This window comes from Botrytis byssoidea, assembly GCF_014898295.1.
Source record: "Botrytis byssoidea strain MUCL 94 chromosome Unknown BBYS_034, whole genome shotgun sequence".
In the NCBI taxonomy this organism is placed as follows: domain Eukaryota; kingdom Fungi; phylum Ascomycota; class Leotiomycetes; order Helotiales; family Sclerotiniaceae; genus Botrytis; species Botrytis byssoidea.
In genome coordinates this window covers 288,973-311,381 of record NW_024065875.1, presented here as the reverse complement: position 1 = coordinate 311,381, position 22,409 = coordinate 288,973, and the positions used below count along the sequence as shown (strand labels likewise).

Sequence of the window (22,409 nt, the reverse complement as noted above, 5' to 3'; positions counted from 1 at the left end):
TCTCGTGTGACCGCTTGGTTGTCATATGAGTAGCATGTAACGAATGTTCAAAGTAGATCAATCTAGCTTACAACAAAAACTTTCCGCTCATAGCTGTGAGATAAAAATTTCAAAATAGAAGTATGAATGATCCTCTCTTCGTTTTTGAAGAGGCTTAGATTGATGAGTACCCAATCCAGGAGAGAGCATGGCCAATTATTGCCTAGAAGGCATCAATGTACCACGAAAGCCTAAGCTGAACTTCCAACTTTCCAAGAAACGAGTTCATGTACCACCGGCATGTAGGCTCAACGTGCATAAAGTTACATCTACTCAGAAAGGAATGATTGGTGTATCAAACATCAAACGGGGATTTTATTGCCATGCTCGCTTGAGTATTGGCTGCAGGTATACGCAAATATACAATCAGGTACAGCATCTCAGATGTTCATCTGACGATATTAATATGACTGATTTAGGATTCGATAGGGCAGAGAGAATGTACAATGAGAAAAATTGTGGTACAAAGAGTCATCGTCCGTAAGTTTCCGAAGATTGAAAGGATTAATGAAACATTGAAAGTACTGATTTCAATTGCTTGTGAAGAATGGCCAAAAAAACTTCATGAAGCCGAGGTAACTATCAAAGGGAGAATTTCAATCTACCAAAGATTAACAGAATTCGGATGAGGATGTCAAATAATGACCCCTTTTGCCACAATAATTGGCGAACCAACGGACTATTCTTCAAGGATACAACTATTGATCTCGGCGAAAGAGTATTGTTGCAAGTCTCGTGCACATAGTATTTGGGGGCCAAACAGTCAAATTTTGGACATTTTACTCCGGTACTTGGACCACGTAGGTAGTGTTCCTTGATCAGTGACTTCACAATATAGATTAAGTTTTGGTCAGAGAGAAAGGTACGGAAGAAACCCTCCGCCTCCCTATGAAGCTTTTCAGTCAGTACAATGTGCGTAGATATGAAGTCTAATATGAGATATGCAGTAGAACCTGGGTACTCTCGTACCTCACGGAGTAGTAATCAGTCAAGATCCATCGCGATAAGAAAAGCGTACCCCAACACGTGATGGTTAACGGAAGATACCATGAAATTCTGACCCCTTGTATCGATGCACAATTGCATGGTCTACTTTCAAGGTTAAATTCTCAATTTTTGAGGTTGAAAATCTGACTCTCGGAGCGGACAGAGTATTGAATTACTGGCTGGTATAACGTCGGTGTGATGAACACTGCAGTTAATCGATCAATTTCGGAATCCATGCCGGTGTCGGCTGGGCTGAGGAGATATTGGGAAATATGTAGGACAGCATGATCTGTTTTACAGCAACCATATAGAGGTGTATTTGATAGGATGATGGAGTGATGCAATGATGAAATGATGAACAAAGCTGAATCGCATGTTGGGAAGTTACTAGATATTGAAGGGATACTACAGCACAGATAGATGGTAGACATGTAGTAAAGATTGGATCTACCTGTTATCTCTCTGGAAGAACAATATCAATTGAACCTTGTTCGATTGAAGGGAATCGACTAGAAAGGGATAGGATACATGTCAAAAAGACTCTCTTCTCTCTTCAACTCGAAGCTTTATACTTTCCACTTTATCATGACGCTTCCAACTAACTCATTGACGAGTCTCTCCTATTGTATTGTGCCCAGGTGTATCCTGTAGCGATATAATTCACGTTGGAGAAACTACACAATATATCGGATATTTCCAAGAAGTCATCCTCTCGAGCTCACATCGAGAAAGACTGACTCACTCTTTTTTGATTCCTGAGGAACTCTTATACGAGTAGTAGACCCATAAAGCCCATTATATCTATGAATATCTTGTTGATCTAGAACCATTTGACGCGCAATAATTGTCTAGACTGATATGAAAACTCCATGTATTTTCGAATCCTTTACCAATTAATGGACAGAGTGTGAAATTTGAAGATAAATGGAATGGATTGATTGAAAATTCATGACTGAGGAGAGCATATTCACATTCAAGATCAATACAAGAAAACAAGATGAGTGCCCAAGTGTACATACATGTACAGTAAGTAATATGACCTGATTTAAAGCATTCAAAAAGCACAATTTAATTGATAACACCTGTCAGTACCTACCAATGATTGATGTCCGTTCCTGGTTTTGAAGTAAACTTTTGAAACTATTCAAGCTAGACTCTCTAGTCCGTTGCTAACGATCCTTTTTCACCGACTTCAAGCCGCGCCTTAATAAGAGAAAAAATCTTTCCTAATCGTCAGTGATATGATAAGTGTGTGTGATATGCATATACATACGGAGTAGATACATACCATCCATACACATACATTCGTTTCAATAATTCGGCATCCGAAAGAGAGAGAGAGAGAGAGAGAGAGAGAGAGAGAGAGAGAGAGAGAGAGAAAGAGAGAGCGCGAGAGCGAGAGAGAGAGAGAAGAAGAAGAAGAAGAAGAAGAAGAAGATAAGAAAGCAATAAAGAAAGTAGTAATTGAAGTAATACTCCACCAGTTACAACCGATTACACAAATTACTTTTTATATCAATTGGATTATATCATCGATAATAATCCAACTTTTTACCTATCTATCTATTATTTTGGGTCTCAAATCTATCCTTTCTTTCTATCCTTACCATCATACCTCTTCTTCCTCCTCTTCCACCTCCTCTTCCACCTCCATCTCCTCCTCCTCCTCCAACAACAATTCCTCTACCTCCCCTTCCTCCTTCCAAGCAATCCTAGAGTATATGAGAATGCATTGAAAAGATCAATTGGTCTATCAATTCTATCATTCTTCCTCAATTCTCACCGATTCTCATCCAATCTTCCCACAACCACTCGTCATCGCAAGTCTCACCCAAAACCCCCAACTCTGGGTTTTTTCGCCTTCTAGACGTTTAGAATAAGCAAAAAGACTCCTGCAGATCATGGACGAAGCAAGCAAGCTTGTAAGGGAGCTGTCTAACAAGCTTACCGAGCTTGATCATAAGGTTGATTTATATCGAAAGGATATGAATAAGGAATATATTAAGTATGAAGAGGATTTATTAAAGAATGTCTCTCCAAACATTTCCCAGACCGTTTCAAGAATGATTGCCGAAGAATTAAAGAATTATAAGGCTCTTTATCCATTCGCCGAAAATCTCGATACCGATAACCTGGACTCATGCGCCAAAATTACAAACACAGGCACAGGCACAGGTACAGACACAGGCACAGGCACAGGCAACAACAATCCCAGTTCCAGTCCCGGTTCCAGTCATAACCCTATTTCCAATGGTAACAACACAATCGCAATCACAAGCACGCCGCATGAGAATTCAAATGTGATGACCAACGGAATTTCCACGGCAATGGAGTCACAATTAGGTTTCGGTACCTCGGCGTCAATAGCTCCTAACAATACGAAGAAGGTAGTAGCAGCAGCAGCAGCAGCAGCAGAAGAAGAAGAGCGTCCGAGAAGTCCACATGCGCGAGAGAAGGAATTCACAGGAGTCTTTACACCAAGTTATCTGCCATTGTTAGATTCTTGTAGTCGATACGAACGAAAATCAAATTCGAATACCGAACTCAATAACAAGTCGAAAGATATACAAATGGATACCTCATCGCAATCACAGTCACAGTCACAGTCACAGTCGCTTGTTGATGCAAGTACAGATACTAGATCTTTGAATGCTTCTCCAGATCCCAGAAGTCCTTCGATACCCAAACGGAAAAATACCGATGAAATTTCGATCGCATCCAATAGTAGTAGTGATGGACCACGTCGCAGAAGCGCTTTACGAAGAACATCTACTAGTTCAAAGAATACAAGTCCTCGAAGGGTTCGTTTTGATGTGGAAGGAGAAGAGGTCTTACCAACAGCATCGCCCAAAGAATTGGAGCCAATGCTTCCACCTTCCTTCTCAGATGATTCAGACGATGAGGCTGGTTCGGAAATGGTCGAGGATATCGATGCGCCACCACCAAAAAGAATATCTTCCTCACAGGCATTAAGAGCCTTGTCGAGAGGTCCTCTAGAGGATGACGGAACACAATGGACCACCGTCGTTGCTCCGCCAGATGGTTCGGCTTCGGTTGATACTCTGGAAGATGATGGTTACACTACCAATTACTTCGATTCTAGACCAACGCCTATCGCGCCTCGAGACGAAAATATCCCACCAGTCTCCATACCGACGAAAATATCACAACCCGAACCACAAGCTCAAGTGAAACATATAGAGGCTCTACCGGAGGATGATGCAGATGTTCCATCGGATGATGATATGTTGGATATGCCGTCTTTGCGACAAATGAGAAGTTACAACAAACAACCTGCGAGCATTCTATCGCCGAAAAAGAATGAGAACCCAGAACCAGCAATCTCCCCTTTGCAGATGAACTCGCCAAGCAAACCACTTACACTCGAGACTATGGAACCTAGAGGAAAGGGTGATGAGAAGACAGCCAGCTTGACCTTTCAGGACGATGAACAAGAGGATTTGTTTTCCTTTGACGAAAACCCAAGTCTCGGAAGCCGTCCTCAGGATGAAGAAGATGAATCGGATATAGAAGAACCTACTTCGCCAAGTATCGAAGAAAGTCCCGACAATGTCGAACTTTCTAAATCTCCTGCTCGTCCAATTCCTAATGATTTCAGTAATAAGAAAGTAACAATAGCTCCTGCTCCTGCACATGGCATCGTTGGTTCTTACAAAGGCCGTCCATTCAGCATGCCAGTCGTCAACGATGCAGTACATGCCAGTGCCGCGTCAATGGGTGCTATGAATTCATTTGTTGGAAGTGTCAATGGTCGCAGTGGACTTGACGCAAGCGATGTCTTGAGTTATAGAGCAAGTGGAGGAGTGGGTAGTTTTTCCGGAACCCCAAAGAGTATGAGTGAAAGGATGATGATGGATGATTTGATGGAGGCAGAGGGAGAAAATCAGAAGAATTAGGATCTGCCATTTAGTCAAACTCAAGAACTTGGTGCAAGAACTAGGAAACAAGCATACTGGGCGATGGGAGCATACAACGTAGGGGAAATGGGACTCGTGGTTTATTTATGTGTGTACTCTTTACAATTGCATATCTTTTGGCGTTTTACGGATGGATCATCGATTTCTACGTCATTGTAATATGACGAATGAGGATAGATGATCATAAGCATGGCATGGGAAATGGGGCGGCATTGTCTTTTTTCTTTTTTTTTTCTTTTTGAGGGGCGCTCTGAGATTTGGTTCGGCTCGGTTACATGATTGAGCAAAGAGTTGTAGGTTGGAGCATAGTCTATATTTCACGCATGGGATTTATAGGGACGTATGTTTGGTGTTGTATGGTGTGAAGTGGAGTAGCGTCGCGTGGCATGGGTCAATTGATTGATTTCAAATAGGCAGTAGATGTTGAATTGTATTTCGCACTGGGTGTGTATCGGGTAGATAGGTATTCTTGCGCTTATTTATCTACATATTAGGTACGGAAGCTTTCACATATACAATCCAATCAATACATACTCATCTATGCTAAATGAAACACTGTCTTCGAAGATATCTGTTTATTGTGCATTGTCGAGATGTGCAAATGATGTGGTGTGATGTGATATGATTTGTATACCGGGGCTTGATCGCAGGAGGACTTGGAAGTTGCGATGCTCAAGTTGGGTAGTTGGGTAGGTAAGTAAATCTTGATGAGATCAAAATGACACTTTATGTGCTGAGTGTACGGGGTACCTGTGTCTGTATCTGTGTTTGTAGTTCTGTTTGCGAGAGATGCAATCGCATTTTCTTGCCTGCTTACCCACGAATCTACTTCTGTAGGGAATCCATATATTTATTTATACGTGTATCTTGGAATCTTTGTACCAATTTAATGGATATGCGGGGTAATGTAATGTCAAGAAAAATATCCTGGTATGGGTACGGACTAGGTAGCTAGGTGGGAGGGTAGATAGGTAGTACATACCCCTCTCTGTCTGCTTCTTGGGTGTTTTGGTGTCTTGTTTGAGGAGGTGTTGGTTGATGGGAGGGGGGAGAGGGGAGGATGGGTGTAAGTAGGTGTTAGATGGTTGGTTGGATGGAGGGTTGGAGGGGTATGTATAGTTGGTAGTTGGGATGTGAGATGAGGTGAGGTGGTGTGAGGATATTTTCTTGTCTTGGTGCGAGTGAGGTCGTGTGTGGGATATAGGATATATGGAAATTTAAGACAGGTAAATCAATGTTGACTCAAATATTAGTCCGGGTTCTAGAGTTTCGGTAGTTTGAACTTTGTTGAGCACGGGAAGGGAGGAAGGGAGGATGTGTGTCTTGGAAGACAGGAGAGAGGAGAAAAGGTGTGCTCTGTAATCAGATTTGCACTCGCGACGGGTTTTTATGCAGTGGATACACGGGACTTAGGTGATCCGAGGGGCAAGTTGAAGTTGGCGGGGGGTAAGGGGGTAGATATTATTAAACGAGGTTGCATTCGTTTCTGATTTATGGTCTTGAGCAATCCTGAGTTATTTCGACTTATTAATTCACATAACATAGTTTATCAGCGAGTAGATCATATCACCGATCAGATCACTTTTATCTCAATTTACATCTTTCTCTTTCAATATATATTTTATTAATCAATTAAAATATAATCAAATAATAAAAAAACTCAAATAATCTTAATTATTAAAATTATTCAAAAAAATAAAAATCTTAATATTCAAAAAGTTATTAAATTATATAATTTACTATATATATCACTTTATTATAAAATAAATAGTTTTATCTCCCACATCAAAACTTAAATGAATTTTTATAATCTTATAAAATTAAAAAATATATTATTATTTAATATATTCTTAATATAAATTTGATTTTTTTAAAAAAAAATATAAAAAATATAATAAATTATATTTTTAAATTAAAAAATATAAAATATATCGAAAAGCTTTGAATATATTGATTTATAAAATATCAAATTGAATTAAAAAAATATTTTAATTATATTTATAATAAATATAAAAAGATAGATTATAATATAAGAATTTATTAAAATAATATAATAGATTCTAAATTATTAAATTCTTAATAATTTCAATTAATTAATTTAATTATTGTTAAATAATATAGAATTGAAGATATAAATTGAAGTAAAAGTGATCTGCTCGGTGATATGATTCGCTCGCTGATAAACTATGTTATCAGGTTACTACTTTAGTGAATGGATAGCTACATGCATGTATTCACGTTGCATGACAGAGCTTCAAGATCTTCGTATTTGTGTTACATAAACAAGCTGCAACCTTATTATATAATTTCATGGGAGGCATGCAAGAGAATAGGTACGTATCGGATACGGAGCCGTTTTTTCCCCCCATTTCCGGACAAGGAGAAGATTAGTCAGTCTATACAGCACAATCTCTTTATAAGGATATCGTTTTTTTTGTGGTCATTTTTGAGGATGTAGGAAAGTATTCATAAGAAGAGGTTATCCTTATATAGTGGATCCGATCATTATACTCGTGCGGTCAGAAAGAATACAACAATCCACCTAAATATGGACTACCAAACATCTTGTATTCTACCACCTCATGGAACGTGCCTGTGAGTGGAGTGCGACATACTTTCTAGCCGCACGAGTAGAGAGGTTTTGCTGTACATAAAAGTATTCTTCGCTTGCGACTCCATGCTCGTCATAAGAGCAAAGCCCATCTGGTGGACAGGCAAACTACCTATACATGGAAAGCTTACACAAAACCTTTGTGAAATCCAATATATCAGATCATACGAAGGTATCATCGATGAACTAGGGGACGTAGCTATAATCCCCTCGTTGTACAACGGTCCAAACTTTAATCTTAGACACCGCTGCGATGAGGAATCAATCGCGATCCCATAGTTCCGATTCCCCCCCATTATCGTGTACAGTAACGGTGCATCGAGGTACATCGACGGTGAATCAACGGTATATCAATGGTATATCAACGGCATATCAACGGTATGCATATCAGATGATTAGTTCAACATATCTGTCTGAGGTTGAAAATGTCTTTTCCGAGGTACGAGGAGAGATCTTTGATAAGCTTTGTTAGGTTTTGGAGGGGGAGGAGGTAGAGTATGCGCCCCGCTTTTCTTCAATATAATCCCGGCACTTTTTTGAACGACATTTGCTTGATCAGCCATTCGAAAATTGGCAGAAGTTTCGAAGTTCGATCTTTGGAAGGGGCCGGTGTTGTGTATCATGACACACCTGTCAATGGGATCTTGTAACAGATTCTTCGGCTGAACATTTATACTGTCTGAGCTTGTCCATGAAATCAACTCTTGACATGACAAGACCAGACACGACGGTGAATGCATGGACCTTGAAAGGCTATGAGGCGCCCGGCAGTGACTAGGTAACTCCAGTACCGAAAAATAGTTACAAGGGACGCGATGAGTTTTGCTTGAATGATGTATGATCTGCGAGAACTACTCGGCATTCCAATGCAGATTCAAATGTCGAATGAATAAGCTTTTATCCTTATCCACTGCATGCGCATACACACCCACCCAAACTGCTATTTGCAGAATGGTATGCTTGTTATCGGCAAATGAGAGAGGGTTATTTGATGATGACGATTTTACAGGTCGGGAGTTTCAGGGAAGGAGAGGGTACATACTACACGGCTTGAGTACTGGAAGGGGGAGATGTGGGTTGAAATAAACGCGCTGTTTTTTATCCGTTTGTGTCAAGTTAGGTGACAGTTTTATTGGGAATATGCATGGCAGGGGGGTATTGCTTCTTGTTTGCCGATCGCTGAGTTTGATTGGTTTTTTCAATGGAGGGAGATATGAAGAGGGCAGGAAAGGATTGAGATGGAACGAATATACTCAAGTGCATAAGTCATCTGTGCTCTCATGAAAGACATGAACTTTGGATTCTTCAACCTTTATATATTCTTGCTTTCATGGCCTTTCTTTGATAACTAGAAAGCTTTGGACGAGCTTCAGTTATCTGGTTTCAGTCTTGGGTTTCAGTATTGGGGTTTACAACTGCTGAAGATATACGAACTATTGGAGTTAAGGATCTACATCCACATTTTACATCGACTGCTGGACATATAATCGTTACTTTCATCTCAGTTGATTGGAACTATCTTCACACTTTCTTATCCATCAAAATCAGATTTTGACTGTATAAATATTTATCAAGATGTCGCCAGCACTCTTCGATGGAAGCAAACCCATGGTTATGTCACCGTTATTCTTAGGTGCTTCGGCGTTGGTGATTCTAGCCTATCTTATTAGAACCATACTTTTTTGGCCCCAAAAGTTAGATTTTCCAGTCGTGGGAAAACCAGGTTCTGTCAATTGGCAAGAGGCATTACGTGAAGGCGCAGCGAGAGTAGGAATATCTCCTTCAGCTGATTCTCCATTGGTATCCCAGTATTCTAACTCACAAATTAGTACCCTAACACACCATTTACCCTTCCCAGCGATCCTCCCATGGTTGTCCTACCCCATTGCACCAACGACGAAGTCCGCCTCCTCCCCGAAGAAAAAACATCCTTCCAGAAAGAACTTGAACGCATTTTCCTCTCAGCCCATACCAAATTCGGCAGGGATGCACCTGTCGTCGTTAAAACTGTCAAAACTGATTTAACACGTCATGTTGCATCAACTACAGGTCCTCTCCAAGACGAACTGCACTATGCATTAGATACGGAACTTGGCACATGCGAGTCTTGGAACAAAGTGATTTTGCTTCAGAAAGTACTCAGGATTGTGGCCCTGATTAGTGGGAGAGTCTTTGTGGGAAGACCTCTTAGCAGAGACGAAGAGTGGCTACAAACTAGTATTAATTATACAGCTGATTGTATAAAAGCGAAAAATGCTGCGCTTCAATGGCCGGCATGGACAAGATATTTTGTAGCACCATTCCTGCCTGAAATTCAGAAGGTTCAAGCGCACACGAACAAGGCAGCAGAATTGTTGAAACCGGTTATTAATGGATGTATTCAGAGGTTTAGAGAGGGAAAAGTACTGGGCGGGGAATCGGGTGATGAATTTGAAGATGACCAGGGAGCGTTCGTTAGTTGGATGATGAAGCACACAAGTCCGGAGCTTAGAGAGAATCCTTACAACTTGGCCGTAAACCAGTTGACTCTATCATTCGCTTCAATTCACACAACGAGTTCGGCTATCTATCATATCTTATTAGATCTCGCTTCACATCCGGAATTTATCGCACCTCTCCGCGAAGAAATCGAACAGGTGATCGCAGAAGATGGATTTGATATTGATGGCAATGGAAAAGAATGTTTGAAAAAACAGTCATTGACAAAACTCAAGAAATTGGATAGCCTCTTGAAAGAAAGTCAGAGGCTGAGTCCCCCTAGTATGAGTATGTTGAACATTATTTCTTCCAATCTACATGAAAAATCAATATAGTATGCAGAGAAAACAAACTAACAAATACCAGCCGCAAGTCTCCGCGTAACAACCGCTCCCCTTCACCTTTCCACCGGCCATACCATCCCCAAGGGAACAAGCGTTGTATACGATTCCCACGCAGTCAACTTGGCAGGCCCCAACGTCTCTTCGCTTCCCAACGATCCTTCTACGATGCCTAAACTCGATCCTCCTAATGTTTTCTCTCCCTTCCGCTTCTCTTCAATACGTGAAACTCCGGGAAATAACTCCAAATATCAATATGTGACAACGAGTAAGGATTCTATGAATTTTGGACATGGTATGTGTTCTCTATCTCCCATTTTCTCTCACATACTTTGAACCTCCTGTCAACTTCACCTACATCCAATCCAGTCTTGAAAACAGAGAAATCTCTCTTGAAATTAATGACTAACATCCAAATAGGTAACCACGCATGCCCAGGTCGTTTCTTTGCAGGAGTTGAAATCAAAGTAGTTATGGTAGAATTGTTGAGGAATTGGGAGTTTAGAAATATCGGGGATAAAGAGATGAAGGGAGGCGAGAGACCAGGAAACATTGTTCTTGGTAATTTAATTCATCCGAATCCGGCGGTGCAGCTCGAATTCAAGAGGAGAGCTTAAACATTAAAAGGTTGGAGAGGAGTGAGGAGTTAGCGGTCATTGGAAGAGGGGGCGTTAGAGGCAGCAAAAAGAGAGCGGGATGGAAGGAGATGGATACCATTTTTGATCATCATTTCAGTTCTTATTTTACTTTCATCGTGTTAAATAGCTACAAGTTATTCCCACCAGTATAGTTGGACAGAAAAAATTATATATACTCTTGCCCACGATCCAGTCATCGTCAAACGTCAAAGGTTCTCAAGGAAGATTTTTATATGTCGCAAAGGGCGTATTTTCTAGAATAGGTATATAATACCGTTTGTTCGTAGGTGTTATATGATGGCCCAGCTACCCAACCAAAACCCTCACTCCCCTCCCACTACTCGCCGGCACGAAATAATCACTGGTGCACTCCACATCCCCAACATTCGTATCATGCAACGCCAAACTCCCATCTCCACAATTCAACTCTCCAATAACACCCTTGACACACAAATACAGCTCTGCCCATGCTAAATTGATACCTAAACATTGACGCGATCCTTTGCTGAAACTTACAATGTATTTTGATAGAGATGGATTTTCAAGGAAACGGTCTGGTGAGAATGTGTTGGGGGAGGGAAATATGCGCGGGTCGAGATGTTGAAGGTAGGAGGACATGGATACAGGGGTCTGAAGTGGTGTTAATTTCGGCGGGGAATGGGAGTGAAGGGGGCAAGGGTGATTGATGATTTGGATTGATGGGGTGGGTGTGAACTTTCACGATATTTCAAATGATTTGAATCTTCCAATCACATAGTCAAGAATCGAAAAGCCTTCCGTTATAACGTGCGATTTGAGCCAAAATTCTAGAGGGAGAAAAGAAGAGGAAAAAAAAGAATCAGGAGAAAAACATACACCAGAAGGAATTTCCCACTCATGAAACTTCAATACTTGATCCGGAGATATCCTTTGCAAATGCGCCACAACTCCAAAACTTAATCTCAGTCCCTCTTGTATCACAGCTGTCAAATAAGGCAGCTGTTCTAATTCCTTTAATGCATTCTTTCCCTCCATCTCGGCAAGAAGTTTCGATAGAATATCAGGGTTAGCGAGGACATGGTAGGCAATAACAGATAAGGTCCAAGCTGTTGTTTCAGTACCGGCTCCTATGACTGTTTGTCCTTCTTGCCAGAGACGAGCTACTGATTTCTCGTTTGGGGGAAGATCACTAGAGAGAATTTCATGGAAGATTGTCAGCTGGGAAGAACGTTCATAATTGGCGTTCTTTCCATCGATGATAGCACCAATTTGAGCTTTCATTCCCTAGAATTCAGTCAATACCTTCAATGTCAGAAGAATAAGCAACTGCATGCTCACCATTTGAAATTCCACAACGCTAACAGTCTTCGGATCAAGAAACCTTATCAGCGACAATGGCATACACTGCATCAAGGTGAAAATCCAAGGGAACACCTTTGTAACATGTGATATGTTACCAACATTTTCAATCGCATCATGAAAATCCGTGTGAAAATCGTCAGAATTCTCAATAGAGCTATCTGTTCTTCCCAACGCGTATTCCGAAATGACATCAAAAGTAAAACACGAAAAGGCCCATGAGAGATTAACCGGCTTCTTAGTATCTTTATACGAACGGAGCCGATGAACAAGCGAATCTACATATTTCTGAATCATGGGTTCGAGGCGGAACACACTGGCTTTGGAAAAGTAACGGTTCATGGCTCCTCGACGAAGACGATGGTGATCGTGCGAGACAGTACCAATCATCGACTCGGAATTACCAAATTGCTTGGTATAGTAAGGATATTTATCGCGTCTTTTCCCACCAGCGGCATACAATTCATCGTAATAGTCCGGATCATTGATATGAAGCTCCCAGGGATTGATACGGATTATGGGTCCTATTTGAAAAGTATCAAGATCATATTAAACAACTGGATCAAAGGACTCACCATATTTCTCATGCAACTCCTTGATTTTGAAGGTATATTTTCCTCCCAAGACAATCTCATGGTATATTTCATAGAGCATGGAGATAGCAGCCAGCTTCGGTCCGGGGAACTTGGCAATTGGACTGAAGTATAGACGCCATATTATTCCATATACAATGTAGGATAACAAAACAGCAATGATTGAAGCCAACATTATATCCACAAATTTTGAGATTGACTCCCTCGAGGATATACACGAACACAACGCTTCACCAAAACAGAGGATTCCTTGAAGAAATAAATATAAGGACCAAGCAGATGGGAATCTGCAGATACCCACCATCTCGGGCAGTCAGATATCCGTTTTTCTTTCCATAGGGAAAGTGGAGGACCCAAGGGTTGGGATGAAATCCCATAATCACCACGATTGACAGACCGTTGCGGAGACCGGGGTGATATAATCTTCAACTAATAAATATATCCGATGCTATTGGACAATTCAGAAACTCCCTGCATGTGTGTGACAGCGAAATGACCCACGAATATGCAAATGACGAAGCCAGCATAAGAGTATTGGCTAGGTCTCTTTCAAGATACCCGGGAACCAATCAATAGTGCTTGTGCATCCGAATTGATCAATACCGAGACTATCTTGTTCCCAGTGAACGTGTCAGGGTGCAAAAATAAAGAGTGTTACTCACCGTCGGGTCATCAGATCATCAGACAAGGCAGGTGATTTGGGGGGAAGTCGTGAGACTTCCGTAAGGTACCTTCAATTTCCACATCTAAAGTCCTAAGAGTACACGCCATCCAATGCAATGCCACACGTTTCCCTATCCAAAAAAAACCATCTTATGAAATCCAAAAGCCCGATCGAATCCTAGGGGTTTCCTAGATATACAAATGCAGCAGTTTAGCCTGCATCAATCGGTTATACAGAAACGCGATTATTTCTTCTTGGGCAAGTATTTAATCCCCTTTCTAGGACAAGTTCCTCTCCCACCTTTTCCGGCTGGAGCTGTAGCCACAAATTCTCCTAATTGCAGACTTCCTTTGACATTAAAGCTATACCATGCCTGGTTCAATCTACCACTCGAACAACCCAATACAACCTCGCTTCCAGTAACCGCAGTCAATGCCGCCTGGATCTGATCCTCGGTGTAAGTAGCAGAATAACTTGGGACAATTCCCGCCTTCTCGAGTGCTTTATAAGTATCCAACTCTTTGAACAATCCCACGGCCCTTGTAAAGAAATCGACGACTTCATCACCAGCTTCGTACTTGTCGCCATAGCAAGATGGTGCGAGAGTATTTACGCATGTTCCGTGTTTGTTCATCTCATGTTCCCAAAAGGTTTCGGCGGATCCTCGATTGGGGAGCCAATACTCGTGCATATATGCGAGAAGATCAGTTTGCGATGCGGCGGTTAGGATGGAAGTTATGTTGTAGTACTGGGGAGTACTATGGCAATATGTGGGATAGGAACCATCGCAGAGATCGGGCCTGTAAGAATGGGTAAGCTTTCAAAAGTGTGAGAATTGATGGCAGGTGAACAAACCAGAGTCCATGAAGAGTCCAACTATCAACTGGCCCTATCGCAGGACTGTAATCCCAGAATTGAGTCTGGAGAAGTTGACCTCCGGGATAAACGAAGCAGCAAGAATCGGGAGCAGCGGTGCTGTTATGACAGGAGAGAGGAGAGGTTGATGGACATGACGGTGCATTTCCAAAGGGTATGTAGGGTCTAGGAGCTGCGACATTCGATGAAGCAGTTGAAGGATTGTTGATTATTGGTATTTGTGATAGGAGACCGCCTGCAAAGGACATGACTTTGCGAATAGAAGAGACGGAAGAAGTTGTGTTGGATGCCATTTTGGACTGGCTGATTGAATGATTGATTGTACGTTGCTCGATTGATTGAGAGGAATAAGGTTGTGAAAATGTATTTGATGATAATCTGTTATAAGACGAACATGTATAGTATTTATATTGTATTTGGATTGTATATACTTCGATGGAACAAAAGAAAAGGAAACATGCTGCTGCGGATTCCCTTCCCTTTGAACCTTCTCATTCCCCTTCCCCAAAGCTCAGATAGCACGCAGGTGAGCTACGTAAAGTGCTAAATTAAGCGTGCTAAGGGACTTATAAGGGACTGATAAGCACTTGGAGATGGCATGTGATAAGATAATTCGTTGATAAGCCCCTGTAGATTAGTCCATGTGCCCCTGAGAATGTTTCACCATCACTGAGTTGTACACAAAGAAAGATCATGTACCACCTGCACCAGTACGAGTACTCGGCCAAGCGATGAACTCAACCATCTCAATGAATGCAATTCTTCTATCTGTACGGAATATACATTTCAACATATCATTCTGGAGATATTAGTCTTTGTACTTGAGATGTGATCTCGATTTAATCATCAGAACCATCATGCTATTTCTTTACCTACGTTGATCATCTCAAATCACACATAAATATAACACAATTCTCCATTCAGCCCTCCTAGTGTGTTCATCAAATATTTTAACGGCACAGGGCCCGCATTATATCCAATATCTTGTAGATCCTCCAAGGTGGTGTTTCTACTAGGAGGGACGTTACTCAAAGTGATCGTTCCGGAGACGGCATTCTGTCTCTGTGCCAAATCCTGAAGTTGCCATATCCACCAGACTCTATCTATCATACCGTGATGGAGATAGAAAGCTGGGTCACCTGGAGATGTGAAGAAGTCCTACATGTATTATTGTGAGTACTTTGGATCTTCAGGGATGGGTCTAGAGTGGAAATCTACTTACACCACCCGGATCACCACCCACTGTGAAATGTCCTCCAGTATGAACGCCCCATTCTCCTATACTGAACAAGCCTTGCATGACGGTCTGGAACCAATATACATCTGCATTTGAAGGTTTTGTTATAAGATCGTAAGTGTAGTTGGTTTTCGTAACAGCAGCACTATGAACGTTGACATCACGGCGTAAGCATCGTGGATTGTAACCGAAGCCGTCGGCTTGAGGGTTCACTGGCGTGCCGGATATTGTTCCAAAGACCGGGCCAAGGTGAACAGTCATGCTAGAAGAATATTTAGCATGTTGATATCATAATATGACCAAAGAACTGTACTTCTTGAACGGGCCTGTGGTAACACATCCACCACCGACACCTGGCGGGATAATGTCGAATGGCGCCGGCGCGAGATTAATAGGAACACCAGTATAGTTGTAATACAAGCCATTGCCGCTCATGCTAGTGGGACTCCCGTCGAAGAGTGGGGAGTGTATCGGGTCATCGGCGTATCTGCCCCAGTTCCAATACTGAAGTTCGTCAGTGATAGGCTGTGGGAAAGTTTGAAGCATAGGGCCGAAAATGGTTGACGTGCGAAATACCATATGCGGGTGATGGAAGAAAGAGGAATTAAAGACTCACGGGTTGATATCCTTTGTATCCGCATTCTTTGCGGAGTGCTTTCTCGTACGTATGAACATAATATCTGTGCCAGCCCAGAAAATTGCCCTATATCATTAGTTCGGGTTACAGGATACTCAGATATTGCATGTACCTACTGTAGCATGAATGGTAAAGCTCTGATTCATATGCGTAGCAACGAAGTCATCAAAACGACTTCGAACACCCGGAACAACTTCAGAAGGCGTGATTGGCTTTTTGGACTGTAAACAAAGAACAGCATTTGTGTATGCAATTCTATCCGCTCCTGAGAGATCGCTCCTGCAAGAGATTAGATCTGGGGGCAACGGGACATCATTGTCACCTTACCATTCACGACGCTTTATGGCATTCTTGATCGTGCAAGTGTTGTGCGGATAATTTATAGCTTGATATGCCGCTAGTTTCGCAAGACCTTTTGCTGCTAGTTTATCTACTGCATCGGGGGCATATGGCGGATCCGAAGCTGCTTCAGCGACTTCAACATATGACTGAAGAATAATAAAGGTTGAAAGAACTCCTAGAAAAAGAAAACGCATAGTGAAAAAGAATAAGCCTAGCGGGCTTGATAGCAAGAGTGATTCCAAGTGCCATTGAGCACTATTAGTACTTCACGTATTTTCATTCTCCTTTTTCGTCTGACACGGCTATAAGTGCAATTACCTCGAAACTCTCCGGCCAGTAGCCGATTCCTCGGCTTCCAGACTCAAGAATGGGATGCTTTCGGACAGTTCGAAGCTTTAGACACTCTTGGCAAAGCGAGTGAAAACATTATATGGTGGTTTGACATAAGCAAATGTATTTATGCAGATACAAGCATCTGAAGTCTGATGAGTGCTATCGAATGATACTCGTTGAGGCGTAATATTCCCCCTCAATATCCCCTGAATTCATTGGCGAAAGCTAAGCACTTGCATTGCTTACTCCATACAGCAGTATTTTACAACTAGAAGCCGACACACACCCACAACCTTATTTCACCGCAATCAATGGCCTTTTATTTGACAATCTTATCCTTGGAGTATGATTATCGAGTGAAGAATATGAAGCCCGCCTTCAGATGAGTGAGCCTCGCTGTGCGATTGTCTTTCTTGGCAAAGTTCTTTCTTCAGATAAATTAAGTAGTATCTTGGATATTTATATCGCCAGAGTAAGTTGTGGTGGACTTGAAATGTCTCAGTGTCTACATCGCAGGAGTGCCACGCATCTAAGTCATCACACTACTTACCCGGCAGTTTTCCCACATATAAGCACAGTCAGACTTTAGTTTAGACGGTTGATAGTGGCGCAGAAATTGAGAGTTCTGCAGAATACCTATCCCCGCATTATCAACATCTAATCACCTCTCGGGAGAGTCCATAGCTGGGCTAAGTCAATATCAAATTCTTAATTGTGTATCAGAAGTGCCAGGCGGCATCTAATTTGCAGGAACTTAAAAATATATTTTGCATGAATTATACACTTGCAATGAGCGGTGTGTCGTACAGGTAAGTTTCTCTCTCACCCAATCAATCTAAATGTACAACAGAAGAAGAATTTCTGTCACACAGAAGAGATAATGAGAAGACCTGCATTTTGATTGCATGGCGTCAAGCCACAGACGACAAGTACCTAGTAATCTTAGTAAGCCTTAAACTGTGTCACGTGAATTGCTAAACTTTTCTTCTACCAAATATGAATGCTTGTTCTTGCAGGCGGTGGGGATTATTTGATATTGGCTAACAGCTTCCGGCTTTATCACAACATCTTTATCATAAGGCAATATCTAAGAGGCCAGGGCATTTAGCTTGCTTATTCCACCATGGCCTTTCTCGTGGGGTCTCGATCATTGGGTCTCCATGTGCAAAAATCGACATTACGACCAGCTACACAAACTTTAGTATGCCAAACCTTGTCCACCCACGGTTCCAAGAAAGCTAACATCTAACCACCTGTAGTTTCGTCAAATTCCTCTAAGCTGCACACACACTCGAGATTTTCATTCTTCATTCTTCAGCTCCGTTAATCCAAATTCGGTGGTTCGCAAATCGCCTCTACTGAAGGCTATCTCATCAAGTGGCTCTCGCCCTTTTTTCTCATCAACTCCATTAGCACGTGGTTCCAAGTGGGCACAACGGGAGCAACATGCCCAAATCAAACATCAAAATGAACATACACAGCATACTCAAAATGAACACCAACCCATCGATCCCAATCCGACAATCAGACACCGCAAACCCCGCTCTAGCTACCCACTTGCGATTGTCATTGCCGTAGGATGTACCTTAGTAACTCTCAGCTACAATCGTTCTCCATTCGTTGACTTTCCCCTCCCCAATTTTATTCCCAAACTCACACCAGAATATTTCGATAGGAATTTCGTCCTTTCTCAGCAGAATATTGACGAGGGACGAGTCCATACACTCATCACCCACAGCTTCATGCACCAGACATTTTACCATCTCTTTGCGAACATGTATTGTATGCTAGCCATGGCTCCTTTAGTCAACCCTCTCACCTTCGTAACCATCTGGGCTGGCGCTGGTGTCACATGTTCCCTTGCCTCTCTATACATATGGAAGCACGGTCTTCCATTCAACCAGAAAAAAAGCTCTATAAATGCTATAGATCGGGGTTGCGGTGCGTCTGGCAGTTTATCAGGCCTAATTACCATGTTGGCGGTAAAACATCCCAACGTGTCTTGGCAATTCATGTTCGTACCCATAGGGATCCCGGCATGGTTTTTGGTAGGAGGAGGAGCTGTCTATAGTATTCTGGCCCTTAATAACGGGTGGCAACCGGGAGTCGGCCATGCGGGACATCTTGGGGGTTCGGCATTTGGTGTCTTGGCTGGTGTTGTTAGTAGAAGATTTGGCTTGAGGGGATTTTGATGCGGTCTTTATGGAGAAAGCGATGGCTCTGAACAGGGTTTATCCTATACGGATCTGTTCTTGTCCCATTAATATAGTAGACTGCATGTGAGCTTTCATTGATTTGAACATTTCAATCGAATGCGAGACCTGGAAGCTTTTCATCGTCAAACTATTCTCCAAATGAACGAAAAGCCCGTTTAGGTGTACAAGAAGTGGAATGAAGCATGAGACCGCTATATTCGTATGCTGAATTACGAGCACCAGAACTAGGTGAAAAGGGAAGATCGATTGAAAAGAGTCACTTGATGCTCTGGTCCTCGACTTCATTCGCAACACCGGTATCGCAACTATTGCTGCCACCACCACCCACAATACATAATATATACCCTCACATTTGAATTAAAAATTGTACACTCAAGCTTCTTCATCCGATTGAGATGAACCATTAAATTTTTATTTTCTTACTATTATTGACATATTCTTCCCATTTAACTCCGTGTCTAGCCATCTAGCATAACTCCAATTCTGGAACCAATCTTAGTTGTTTTAAGATTCTTATTCATTATGTCGTTTCCTCGCCTCTTGAATGCATTAAATCAAGACTGCTTATTCTTTATTCTCCACTGTACCTCCGATAACTCTCCCCTTGACCTTATCCTTTTCTGTATCAAGCTTGGCATTCTTAATCACCAAAGACAAAACCACAATCGGTGCACTCACACAGAGCGCCACGATGAGCAATTTTTGCATAGTCTCTTGATACGCCCTGTTGATTGCAATTCTCTCAGGTGTTCCCATAGGATACGCGAGAGCGTTGGTAATACTATTGTAAACGGCCTTGCTATCGATAGTGGAGGAGTATTTGGCCAATTTCTTGGGAATATCGTGACCCCAGATAACGCCAGCAATGGCACTTCCAACAGCACCACCCATCTCCACACAAGTCAAGTAAACGGCTGTTGCGACAGCGACGTTTTGATGACTAGGAACGGAAGCTTGGACAGCGAGTTGAGCCGGGACGTTAAGCATTCCTCCGCCGATACCAACAGCAATTTGCGTGCCGATGATCTGTGCAATAGATGAATTTTCCCTGCGGTAATGAAACATGAGTCCGATGCCCATCAGGTAGATGAGCGCTCCAGCTGTAATGTATGGTTTGTAGTATTTGGTATACTTGATGAAGAAAGATATAATGACAGACGAAATAGTTGCAGTGAAAGAAAATACCTGTGTTACGTGGCCGGCAGCGGGGATAGAAAGATCTTGGACGACAAGAAGATATGAGTAGAAGTATGGTTGAACCGAGAGGAAGAATGCCACTTGGAAATATTAATACGAGAGCTGGGTAACGGACCAGAGTGAGACTTACTGAAGTAGAAGAATCCGATGCCACATCCTGCGCAGAATGTACGGGATTTCAAGAGACTTAAGGGAATCAGTGGATGCGGTGCAAGCTTTTTGACAGATTCACAAACAGGAAAGCTGATAAGGCAAATAACCCCTAGAACGATCATTGCGATGATATCTGGGCTAGCCCATCCATTCGAGGCCTTAGAAGCAATGGTGAGCGGAATCAGAATAAGCGAAAACGCCGCACTCAACAGAATCATGCCTCCAATATCCAAGTCGTTCCAGAGAGTGGTTATGGTTGCAATCGGACCCAATTTCTTTGAAGGCGACGGAGCAGTGAGGCCAGCCTTCTTTGCTTTTCTATTGTTGAGGAACAAAGACAATGCCAATGGTAAGAATACGACTGGCAAGATTATACACCATATTCCATAACCCCATCTCCATGTTGTAGTTTTAAGAATCTTGTCTCCAATTGGTGCTCCAATCCAAACAGTGATCAAGAATGGGATCTGCGGCAAACTAGACCATAAAGCACGATTGAGGAGATTAGTCGTATCAGCAATGAAAACTTGCTGGAGAATTTGAAGACCGGTGGAGCCAGCTGCGTAAAATATCTGGGCTGCGGCATAAGTTTGTACGTCGCTGGATATGGCCATTGTAGCGCCGCCGATTATGGCGAGGACGATCGAAATGGTGAAGGCTTCGAGTCGACCAAATACATCAGCGGTTTTGGCCATGGGCGCTTTAATAACAGCTATCTTGAATCAATACATACACACAAAATATCAGCAGTTACGAATTTCACTTACCCATGACGACGCTTTGAACCACCAATACTGTTGAAATCAAAGAGTGGTTGTTGAATGAGCTTGTCGCAAAAATAGAAAGTGACATGATCACTTGTGATTCGAGTGAAGTGGTGAAGGAGATGAGGAATATACTGCAATTCTTCTTAGAACACTGGAGATCCACCAATATCATCTCATGAAACGTACCCGATGTATGCTATTATCAAAGACCATGTCGTCCAGGTCATTGACACGGCCTCGATATTCTGTACACCAGCTTGAGTGACATTTCCAATGTCATTACTGACAGTTTCGACGTCTTTTTCATCAGGACCTGGGGAATTCGCTCCTGCTCGAGCTTCAGAGTCGATTACCGAATTCTGGGCCTTGGGTATGTCTGTAGAAGACTCCTCGGAGTCGACAGTAGTTTTCTGCACCATGCTGATAGATTTTGATGAATTTTTGAGGTTGTGATGGCAACGCGACGTAAATCGCGAATCATATTAGAAGGAGTAGCAAACCTAAGACTGAAGATTATCCTCCAAATGTGAACTACACATCTGCCAACCATGATAACGTCATGGTTGAAGCTCTGGGGTGCTTCATTAGTGGCCACGCCGTTGCGAACCTTAATCGGCACTTGCAGCTTAGAGCCTCTCTATCAAACTCAATTATGGATGAACAAATCTTCGAATAACCTTTTAAAGGAAAACTTTGAGCGGGGTACGATAAAAAATCTAAGCAGAGAGGTAGATCATGATAAATGTGTATAATTCGCCTCCACTTTCTATGTCGCGCGTCCGCTACTAGAAACTATAGGAACAACTTACATTGAATTATGCCAATTTCTACTCGTAAAGACTTTCCCAATACGATCACCGATGAAAGCTTGAATCCTCAATATTCTTGAGCGGGCCATCGCGGCTTACAAATCCTTTCAATCGGTAGAGAAATCATACTCATTCCCAAGATTCGAATCATCAGAAATAAGACTTGCTCTTACTTCGACAGGTTGATGTTCATTCCTCATAGACAACCTTTCTCG

At 42.1% G+C, this 22,409-nt stretch overlaps 7 protein-coding genes across 7 annotated transcripts; 3 read left to right on the top strand and 4 right to left on the bottom strand.

Moving 5' to 3' along the window:
- Positions 1-2,927: 2,927 nt before the first annotated feature.
- On the top strand, positions 2,928-4,943 carry EAE97_011236 (uncharacterized protein; the record flags this gene model as incomplete). The annotated part of the gene is made up of 1 exon (XM_038881751.1): positions 2,928-4,943. The coding sequence occupies one exon, from the start codon at positions 2,928-2,930 to the stop codon at positions 4,941-4,943; it is 2,016 nt and encodes a 671-aa protein (XP_038727483.1).
- A 4,207-nt stretch (positions 4,944-9,150) lies between these two features.
- Positions 9,151-11,011, top strand: EAE97_011235 (uncharacterized protein; the record flags this gene model as incomplete). The annotated part of the gene is made up of 4 exons (XM_038881750.1): positions 9,151-9,342; positions 9,405-10,341; positions 10,420-10,689; positions 10,815-11,011. The coding sequence occupies 4 exons, from the start codon at positions 9,151-9,153 to the stop codon at positions 11,009-11,011; spliced, it is 1,596 nt and encodes a 531-aa protein (XP_038727482.1).
- A 327-nt stretch (positions 11,012-11,338) lies between these two features.
- EAE97_011234 (uncharacterized protein) lies at positions 11,339-13,138 on the bottom strand (the record flags this gene model as incomplete). Its single annotated transcript, XM_038881749.1, has 4 exons — positions 11,339-11,662; positions 11,888-12,295; positions 12,350-12,894; positions 12,946-13,138. 4 exons carry the CDS (start codon positions 13,136-13,138, stop codon positions 11,339-11,341), a joined length of 1,470 nt encoding a protein of 489 aa, XP_038727481.1.
- A 733-nt stretch (positions 13,139-13,871) lies between these two features.
- EAE97_011233 (uncharacterized protein) lies at positions 13,872-14,796 on the bottom strand (the record flags this gene model as incomplete). The annotated part of the gene is made up of 2 exons (XM_038881748.1): positions 13,872-14,427; positions 14,483-14,796. 2 exons carry the CDS (start codon positions 14,794-14,796, stop codon positions 13,872-13,874), a joined length of 870 nt encoding a protein of 289 aa, XP_038727480.1.
- Positions 14,797-15,394: 598 nt separating this feature from the next.
- EAE97_011232 (uncharacterized protein) lies at positions 15,395-17,036 on the bottom strand (the record flags this gene model as incomplete). The annotated part of the gene is made up of 6 exons (XM_038881747.1): positions 16,705-17,036; positions 16,494-16,656; positions 16,357-16,443; positions 16,054-16,244; positions 15,726-16,002; positions 15,395-15,661 (listed from the first exon to the last, which is right to left on the bottom strand). The coding sequence occupies exons 1-6, from the start codon at positions 16,911-16,913 to the stop codon at positions 15,395-15,397; spliced, it is 1,194 nt and encodes a 397-aa protein (XP_038727479.1). The 5' UTR covers positions 16,914-17,036.
- Positions 17,037-18,175: 1,139 nt separating this feature from the next.
- On the top strand, positions 18,176-19,244 carry EAE97_011231 (uncharacterized protein; the record flags this gene model as incomplete). Its single annotated transcript, XM_038881746.1, has 2 exons — positions 18,176-18,253; positions 18,312-19,244. The coding sequence occupies 2 exons, from the start codon at positions 18,176-18,178 to the stop codon at positions 19,242-19,244; spliced, it is 1,011 nt and encodes a 336-aa protein (XP_038727478.1).
- A 588-nt stretch (positions 19,245-19,832) lies between these two features.
- On the bottom strand, positions 19,833-21,804 carry EAE97_011230 (uncharacterized protein; the record flags this gene model as incomplete). The annotated part of the gene is made up of 4 exons (XM_038881745.1): positions 19,833-20,545; positions 20,596-21,330; positions 21,386-21,516; positions 21,572-21,804. 4 exons carry the CDS (start codon positions 21,802-21,804, stop codon positions 19,833-19,835), a joined length of 1,812 nt encoding a protein of 603 aa, XP_038727477.1.
- Between the last annotated feature and the right edge of the window lie 605 nt (positions 21,805-22,409).